The sequence below is a fragment of the Mandrillus leucophaeus genome, unplaced genomic scaffold (assembly GCF_000951045.1).
Source record: "Mandrillus leucophaeus isolate KB7577 unplaced genomic scaffold, Mleu.le_1.0 Scaffold1, whole genome shotgun sequence".
NCBI lineage: Eukaryota > Metazoa > Chordata > Mammalia > Primates > Cercopithecidae > Mandrillus > Mandrillus leucophaeus.
Window position 1 is genome coordinate 5,993,281 of NW_012098097.1, and position 9,621 is coordinate 6,002,901.

The 9,621-nt window shown below is 50.6% G+C and overlaps 1 protein-coding gene across 1 annotated transcript in view; it reads right to left on the bottom strand.

Annotated features, from left to right (window-relative positions):
- Positions 1 to 1,830: 1,830 nt before the first annotated feature.
- SDK2 (sidekick cell adhesion molecule 2) overlaps positions 1,831 to 9,621 on the bottom strand; it is a 347,161-nt gene continuing 339,370 nt past the window's right edge. The window contains exon 44 of the mRNA XM_011971658.1: positions 1,831 to 6,392. Within this exon, the coding sequence (XP_011827048.1) occupies positions 6,039 to 6,392 (354 nt within the window). The 3' untranslated portion in view covers positions 1,831 to 6,038. The remainder of the gene's footprint in view (positions 6,393 to 9,621) is intronic.

Genomic DNA, 9,621 nt, shown 5'->3' on the forward strand with positions numbered 1-9,621 from the left:
CCGAAGTGGGTGGATCACTTGAGGTCAGGAGTTTGAGATCAGCCTGGCCAACATGGTGAAACCCCAGCTCTACTAAAATTATAAAAATTAACCACGTGTGGTAGCGGGCTCCTGTAATCCCAGCTTTCAGGAGGCCGAGGCAGGAGAATCATTTGAACCAGGGAGGTGGAAGGTTGTAGTGAGCAGAGATTGTACCACTGTACTCCAGCATGGGCCACAGGCCAAGATTTCATCTCAAGAAAAAAAACACCAACAAAACAACTATATATATATGATATATATATGAATATATGATATATATGAAATATATATATGAAATGCCCTGCTCCAGTTGTGTTTTGATTAGTTGAGCAGCCTCTGTATGAATGTCTGATGTGCATTATGCAATAATGTACACTGTGCAAAGTAAGTGTACTCATTGAGTGGCATTACATGCCCTATTAACATGATTTCCCTACCTGGTACGGTGGCTCATGCCTGTAATCCCAGCATTTTGGAAGGCTGAGGTGGGAGGATTGCTTGATCCCAGACATTCGAGACCAGCCTGGGCAACAGGATGAGACCTCATCTCTACAAAAAATAATTAGCTGGGTGTGGTGGCATGAACCTGTGGTCTCAGCTACTTGGGAGGCTGAGATGGGAGGATCACTTGAGCCCAGGAAGTTGAGGCTGCAGTGAGCTGTGTTCATGCCTCATGCCACTACACTCCAGCCTGGGTGACAGCGCAAGACTCTGTCTCAAAAAAAAAAAAAAAGAAAGAAAGAAAGAAAGAAAACAAGGTCAGATATGGTGGCTCATGCCTGTAATCCCAACACTTTGGGAGGCCAAGGCAGGTGGATCACCTGAGGTCAGGAGTTTGAGACCAGCCTGACCAACATGGAGAAATCCTGTCACTACTAAAAATACAAAATTAGCCAGGCGTGGTGGCATATGCCTGTAATCCCAGCTACTCCGGAAGGCTGAGGCAGGAGAATCGCTTAAACCCTGGAGGCAGAGGTTGTGGTGAGCCGAGATTGCGCCACTGCACTCCAGCCTGGGCAACAAGCATGACACTCCATCTCAAAAAAAAAAAAAAAAAAGAAAAAAGAAAAAGAGAGAGATTTTCCCTCTGTTTCTCTTGAGTCTATTGAGTCCACATGACTTAAGTAATGTGAGATAAATGTGGTATAACGCAACACCACTGTACTCATAAATTCGGCAATCTAAGCCCTAACTCTAACCCTGGGTAGATTAACTGGGTTAGATCCACCAAACAACGTAGCGTTTCTCACGGCATTAAGATCACTGGGATGTGGGGTGCCAGCTCCATAAATTAAAATAAAAATGGACAAGGAGCTTGCCTTAAAATATCAGAGAGGCAGCGTCATGTCTTGAGAGCCAGAAGGCTTTAGTACAAATCCTGGCTCCACCACTCCCCAAGGGCAAGCCACTTAAAGTCTCCCTGTCCCAGGTTTCCTCCTCGGGACTGTCACAAGGATTCCATGAGTTAATAAACGTAAAGTGATTAGAACTGTGCCTGGCACAGAGTGAATGCCATAGACATGTTAGCTATTGCTATTATTAGTATTATTATTCATTATCATTTGCATATTGCATCAAGTAGATTCTTATTCTAAAAGTTTAAAATAAAAAAAATAGTGCATTTCACTGGAAGGCACAGATGTCCACTCACCTATGAATTAAGAGAGTAGATAAGTCAGACCCTTGACTCTTCTCTGCAAAAGCACAGCATGGCTAAAAATGGCTGTCTGGGGAATGAATTGCTGGGTATGATACTGGGACAGGTGTCCCCGTTCACATAACAGGAAGGAAAAGAATGTTGCTTCAAAACTCCAAAAAAAAAAGTTTATTTATAAAATACTGACAGTTTGACAGGACACGGGACTTCTCGTGGTATATATTTCAAATCAATCTTTCTTACCTTTCATTTAAAAAATAAACCTGCTAACACGCTATATGACATAGAGATATATATTTTTTTCTTACAGACAGACACCTGCCATAATGAATACTCTCCCCATAATTTTTTGTTATATCTTTTAAATCAAAAAATAAAGATTTGTGTTGATTTTTGTTTCTGGAGTCTAGATGGATGGAGAACGATAACACGTTTAAATGCTTTTGGTTACTCTGATGGAAACAAAGAGAAGGGGGGGTGGTCCCAAGGGGGCACCTGTGCTCAGGTGGTGGTCAGGATTGCCATGTGCGCATGCCCGTGGGTGTCCCTGGAAAGGGCCATACAGAGGCACTGGGGAGTGGGTGGTGGCTGCTCAGATGGTCTCCCCTCTACCTTTCTGCCCACCAGCCCCTCACCCAGGGTAGGCACCTTCAGATGTGCACTCTGGGAAGCTGAGGGAAGCCCCTGCCCAGTCAGAGTGGCACTGTGGTGAGGCTCTGGCACCTTTAGAAGCACTGCCCAGGGAGGTGTGGGCAGCAACAGAAGGCCTCGAGGCAGCGTGCAGCAGGTGGGGCAGTCCCTGCTGTGTCCTTGTTTCCTCTAAATCACGGCAGTGTCAGGTTTGGGGGTGGCAGTTTTGGGGGCCGGGTAGCGAGGGGTGGACAGAAGGAGAGGCAGCCTGGGTTTGCAAGCTCTCTGGAGCCCTAGGAGGACGGTGGCTCTGGAGCCCAGAGCATCTTTTTGGTTTGTCTTGGCAGTGTGGGTGTGGAGCTGACGTCAACTCTGGAGGCGCAGCCAGGAAGGGGAAAGCCCTGGTGTGCCCAGCGTGGGCTCCTGGGTGCAACACTGGGATATTGCTTAGGGCACAGGGAGGCAATGCCAAAGGTGCCAGGTGTGTCCTGGTGTGAACCTGCTTTGGGTGGAGCCCCACAACAGGCAGGGGCCCTGGCATCACTGGCTCAGAAAATCACAGGCCAGGAAGCGTCCCCATTACCATGGGCAGGGCGCACCACCCCTTTCTAACGTGGCCAGGTGTCTGGAGGAGGGTTGGGAGCCTCGGCTGTCCCAGTAGATATGTAAGCAAGGGCAAAGAGATGTGTCCTTAAAAAATCTAGAGTTCCACAGCTGCAGACCTGGGCTTCCAGCTGTGGCTGGGGCTGCGGAGACAATATTCCGGATAGGGGGGTGTTGACTAAGTGTGGGACTTTCACCGCGGGCCCAGCCTGATCTCATGGGCTTGTCTAAATTTGCATGGTGTCCTCGCCCTCTCAGACAATGGATCCCAGTCACGCCCCAAGTGCAAGCAACCCAGGCCACCTGTGCCTCCACAGGGGCGAGATGGCTCCAGCCATCACAGGGAGCTGCAGGAGTCTCTTTGCTAACACACATACAGATGTGTGTTCTGTGCATATTTGTGTGTGCATGTGCGTGAGCACAGGTGTGCATGGGCACCATCCCGCGTGTACACGTAGGTGTCAGCACGGGTGCGAATGAGCGTGTGGGGAAGGCAGGGGGTGAAATATCTTAGTGCACTAGGTGATTCATTAAAGGCAAAGGAAAATTGGCCTCATGTGCGATATATACAGACACAATGTTTTTACCCACCCCTGCTTCCTCCCAAATAATCCCTCACTGGGCTGGGCTAAAATAATTCCCTAATGCAAACTGGGAACTTCCTTAAATGGTTAAATGCTCAGCAGAGAGGGAAAAGGATGAAGTTATTTAAAAAAAAAAGATGAGAGGAAAGAAAAGAAAAGCCGCGCAGCAGGATCACAGGCCGGCAGCTGCAGATGTGCTGTCATGGAGACGCCAGATGCTGCAGAGGGTGGGGGCGGAGGAGGCAGGGGTGGGGCAGGGTGTCCGGCTGACTCCACTGCAGCCCCCAGATGAGTCCCAGGAGGCCCCGAGAGCACCTTACTTCCTGGAGGGGCAAAACCTCAGCCCTTGGTTCTCCTTCGGGGAAGACTGTGCTTCCCTTCCAAGGCCTCCTCACTGGAGAAATCACTGTTCGGACACTGGAGCTGGGCTGGCCTGTCTGCTGAGCCATCTTCCAGCACTGCCCTGTTCACATTTCCCAGGGGTCAAGTGCTTCCGGAAAAACTCACGGCTGGGCGTGCCCGTTCTTTGAGCCCCAGACCCTGACTTCCCTTCCTGGTCACCATTAGCACAGTGACTGCCTAGGGGCTGGTGGGGAGGGGTCCAGGCTCTCTCTTACCTTGGTTTGTTTCCCAAATCTCCTACTTAGCCTTCCTCGAACTCTGCTCACCCACCCCAAGAGGGCGTCATCTCCTCTTGGGCAGGGCCAGCAGCGCCTGTGCACAGCACACACAGAGAGCCCTGCTCCACGAAGGGGCCCACGCTGAATCGGACAGGCCCCTGCGGGCCATCTGCCACCCATCTCAGCGGTAGGGCAGGTGTTGGGCTGGCCTTACAGGGCTGGCTGAGCTCACAGAGGGCCTTGGACAACCTATGGAGTTAGATGGAAAGGCCTCTCCCTAAACCCTGGCATCCGTAAGATCCGTAAGTACCAGGTGGAGAGGAAGATCCTGGCCACAAGATGTGGCTTTTTTCAGAACACTCCTTGGAGCAGATTTTGTGTGTGTGTGTGTGTGTGTGCATGTGTGTGTAAAAGTATTCCCTCCCATCAGCTATTCTTGTCACTTGGTCCCATCTGATCTGCCCCTGCTGGGCGTGCAATTCCAATGCTGGGTCCACTTTGGACTGAGCTTCCTGACCTGCCCCTTCCCCTCCTGGCCCTGGCCAGGCGGGGCCCAGCCTGGAAGCTGTTACTGGAGGTTAGGGTGCTTCTGCTTCTTTGTCTGTAAACTGGGTGCTAGGCAGACTGAGCAAATTCTGGGTGTTCCAGCCTCTGGACCAGGGACTTGGGCCAACCCTCTTGGCTCCTGTGCCTCTGTGCTTAGGAGGCTGCCAGGCGACAGCGAGAGGGACACAGATCTGAAAGTGAGTGTGCTGTCTGGCTAGGAGGACCCAAATGAGTCTGTTCTGGAGAGGATCCCTAGACCCTGTTCCTTGCAAATGCATGGGAGATTTGTGTGTGTGTGTGTGTGTGTGTGTGTGTGTGTGTGTGTGGTGAGGATCTATCCACTGGAGAGTGACATGTCTGCCCAGAGGGAGATCCCTCACCTGTGCCCCACTCCCCAGCCGAGGGAAGCTGACTAGTCCTTTAAAGATGGGACAGATGGAACCTGCATTGGAAGAAAGAGAACAGTCACAGCGTCATTCTTATCTTGCCCACAATGCCTTAAACCTAATTATCCCACAGTGCCCAGGCCAGTTGCCTTATTTACACTTCTGCTCCCCAGACTTCACCTTTCCTTGTCCGTGCGCAGGAAAGTCAATTCCAGCACGGGGAGGCAGGGTCAGTTGTGGGGGATTTCTCCTCTACCCTTGGACTCTCTTCCTTGGATTCAAAATTTTAAAAAATATGCAGGAACAAGGAAGGCGCTACGCAAATTCTCACCCTTTAGGTTTTTTTTTTTCTCTTCCTTTTTCTAAATAAACCAAATGCTTGGTGGAGAAGTTGAGCAGGGGAGGTGGGCAGTAGAGGTTGCCAAGACAGGACAGGGGGTCTGGACAAGGCTGTCCGATGCCTGCCAGCCATGGTGATGGTGCATGGAGGGAGAGGGGAAGGAGGAGCAGGGAGACACGGCAGGTGTGGCCTCCGGGATGCCCATCCTTTTTGCAGAGAGCAGTGGCAGTGGGTCCGGGGGTCCCGCAGGGACTGGAAGGGGGCAGCTGGGTGGACATCCAGAAGCTTCTTCCTCAGCCACGCCTGCCTGGCGGCCTCCAGTCCTCAGCCTTCGCTCCCCCTCTCTCTCCAGAGGCCCACCCCACTCTGTGTCCACAGCAGTGACACAACCACTTCCCCAGCTCCGTGTAATTCCCAAGGGAGCAGTGAACCCCAGCATCTCAAAGCCGAAGAGCTGCTGGCCACACACATCCTCTCACGGTTTTCTCCCTCCCTCTGAACGCCGGCTTTGCTGGCCCTGGAATCTCTGGAAAAATAAACTCAGGAGGTGAAAAGTTGACTTGGTTTCTTGGTGTTTCTGGCAGGCGGTGAGAGGAGGGCGAAGAAGGAGTTTGGTGCCTTTTCTCTTTCTTGCTTTTTCCTCTTCCGATGTCAAACAAATGATGAAAATCCTGCTATGGGAGCCCGGGAGCCAGGGGCCAGGCTGCTGGGGGGACGGTAGAGGGTGCTCTGCTGACTTGGGGGATTAGGGGGGTTCTGGGGCGTTGGAGTCCGACTGGCCTTGGGCCGAAAGAGGCTGCCCTGCTGGGTGCTGGTGCTGTTGGTGACGGCGGCGTGATCTGGCTCACCCGAGTCGCTCTCAGTGTAGCTGTAGGCCTGTGCCCTTGAGATGCCCTTTTGCTGCCGCCGCCACGAGTTGTAGTATGTGGGGTCACTGATGTAGTGGTTGACAAAGGAGTGGGCCTTCTGGTGGTTTGAGTCGACCTCGTACTCGCTGTCACTTCCCTGGGAGGGCAGAGAATCAGGGCGTGTCAGTGGCCCCGTAGGGATAGGCTATTGTGGTCGGGGCCGGAAGGCACAGAGCATTCTGGTTCAACACTCTGCTCTGCCTTTTCCTTTTCTTTCTTTCTTTTTTTTTTTTCCTTAAATTCTGAGACAGAGTTTTACTCTTGTTGCCGAGGCTGGAGTATAATGGCCCAATCTTGGCTCACTGCAACCTCCACCTCTTGGGTTCAAGTGATTCTCCTGCCTCAGCCTCCTGAATAGCTGGGATTACAGGCGCCTGCCACCATGCCCAGCTAATTTTTTGTATTTTTAGTAAAGATGGGGTTTCTCTATGTTGGCCAGGCTGGTCTCGAACTCCTGACCTCAGGTGATCCACCTGCCTCAGCCGCCCAAAGTGCTGAGAGTACAGGTGTGAGCCACCGCGCCTGGCCTGCTCTGCCTTTTTCAAGACTTGGACTCTGGGCTTCCCAGCTCCCTCGCTGCCAAGGGGGTCTGGTGCCCGTTTGTGCCCGCCTGCTGCTTCCTTCAGAGCAGATCCCAGACCGAAGGGTCTACTATGGGGTTGGCCCAGAGCTGGGAGATACCTGATAGAATCAGAAGACCTGAGTTTTTGTTTCTTTTTTTTTTGGAGACAGAATCTCACTCTGTCACCCAGGCTGGAGTGCACTGGCATGATCTCAGCTCTGTCCAACCTCCAACTCGCAGGTTCAAGCAATTCTCCTGCCTCAGCCTCCTGAGTAGCTGGGATGACAGACATGTGCCACCACGCCTGGCTAATTTTTTTGTGTATTTAGGGGTTTCACCACATTGGCCAGGCTGGTCTTGAACTCCTGACCTCAAGTGATCCACCCGCCTTACTCTCCCAAAGTACTGGGATTACAGGCATCAGTCACTACGCCTGGCAAGTTTTATTTTCTTTCCTTTTTATTTTTACTTTTATTTATATTTATTTATTTATGTACTTTTTGGGACAGGGTCTCACTCTGTTGCCCAGGCTGGAGTGCAGTGGTGCGATCCTAACTCACTGTAGCCTCAACCTCCTGAGCTCAAGCCATCCTCCCACATCAGCCTTCTGAGTAGCCAGGACTATAGGTGCATGACCATGCCCTACTAACTTAAAAAAATTTTCTCTTGTGATGAGATCTCCTTATGTTGCCCAGGCTGGTCTAGAACTCCTGGGCTTAAGTGATCCTCCTGCCTTGGTCTCCCAAAGTGCTGGGATTACAGGCATGAGTCACTTTACTTCACCTTTGTTTCGTTTTGTTTTGTTTTCTTTTTTCTTTTTTGATAGGCAGTTTCGCTCTTGTTGCCCAGGCTGGAGTGCAGTGGCGCAATCTGGGCTCACTGCAACCTCTACCTCCCGGGTTCAAGTGATTCTCCTGCCTCAGCCTTTGGAGTAGTTGAAATTACAGGCACCTGCCACCATGCCCGGCTCATTTTTTCTATTTTTAGTAGAGATGGGGTTTCACCATGTTGGCCAGGCTGCTCTTGAACTCCTGACCTCAGGTGATCCACCCGCCTTGGCCTCTCAAAGTGCTGGGATTACAGGCGTGGGCCACCGTGCCCAGCCTAGCTTTGTTTTCAATTGAAGTGAGGTTCACATAACCGAAAGTGAACCATTCTAAAGTCTATGACTCAGTGCATTAGGACCTTCACAATGTTGTGCAACCACCACTTCTATCCAGCCCTGAATCATTTCCATCACCCCAAAGTAAAACCCTGTACCCAGGAAGCAGTCACTCCCCATCTCTGCCCCCACCGGGCACTCCCTATATCCATGCCCCTGGCAACTACTAATCTGTTTTCTTTCTCCAGGGATTAACTTATTTGGGACTTTCACAGAAATGGGATCATATAATATGTGGCCTTTTGTGTCTGGCTTCTCTGACACAGAGCCATGTTTTTGAGGTTCAACCACAACCTACTAAGTTATCATCTTGGTCCAGCTTCTGATTTACTTTGTGACTGGGGACAAAGCCAGAGCCAGATTAAGACCTTTAGAGGATCCGGGCAGTAAAAAAATGCCTGTGCCTGTCCACGTGTGATCCAACATAAAAACAACACTTGGTTATAAACTAAGCATGAGAAAAATCTAAACCAAAGTTCAGAATTTTCATGTAATTAAAACCTTAAAGTTGTTATTATTATTATTATTTTTGAGATGGAGTTTTGCTCTTGTCGTCCGGGCTTGAGTGCAGTGGCATGATCTTGGCTCACCTCAACCTCTGCCTCCGGGGTTCAAGCGATTCTCCTGCTTCAGCCTCCTGAGTAGCTAGGATTACAGGCACACGCCACCACACCTGGCTAATTTTTGTATTTTTAGTAGAGATGGGGTTTCGCCATGTTGGTCAGGCGGGCCTCGAACTCCCAACCTCAGGTGATCTGCCCATCTCGACTTCCCAAAGTTCTGGGATTACAGGCGCGAGCTACCGTGACTGGCCGGTTTTTTTTTTTGTTTGTTTGTTTTAGAGACAGGGGTCTCTCTTTGTTGCCTAGGCTGGTCTCAAACTTGTGGGCCCAAGCTATGCTCCTGCCTCGGCCTCCCAAAGTGTTGGGATTACAGGCATAATTACACTCCACCCAACCTGAAGTTTTTTGTTTTTTGTTTTTTTTAAAGATAAAAATATTAAATTATTCCTGACTTTTTTTTCCGACACTTTGATGGCCTAGGCACGGGCTTCATCTATCTATTGGGGACATCAGCCCCAAACAAGAATCCATCTCGGTTGGAAAGTGAAATCTGAATTGTGGAGCTAAAAACATTGTGCACCCGTTCCCCTACCCTGAGCTCCAGCTATGTTCTGAGAGCTAATAAGACAACAGATGGGACCACCCTCAGAACTCTCTGGAAGAGAAGTGCTCCGATTTCAGTGTACAGCACACGCTCAGTGCACTGCAGCTCAGAGGACCCTACCCAGGCCTCCTCAGTCCTCCCCAGTGAATGCCCCTGCCTGGGGGAAGTTAGTGAATCACAGCAACCCAAATAGAACATAAAACCCAGGTAGCCCAATCCAAACAAGTTTGGGATGGGGAGCTGTGTCCTGCTTTACAGGTAAAGAAAATGGAGTGGGGACTTTTGTCCCAAGGGTCTGGGCTTTGGGAAATGAGATGCACGGCTTGTTCTCAGGAACTCAGAGTCCTTCATGACATGGGGATACATCTCGAGGGACGTAGCTACAACGAACAGAACTATAACGACCCCTGCCACTGCATCAGGCACTCTGCCAGA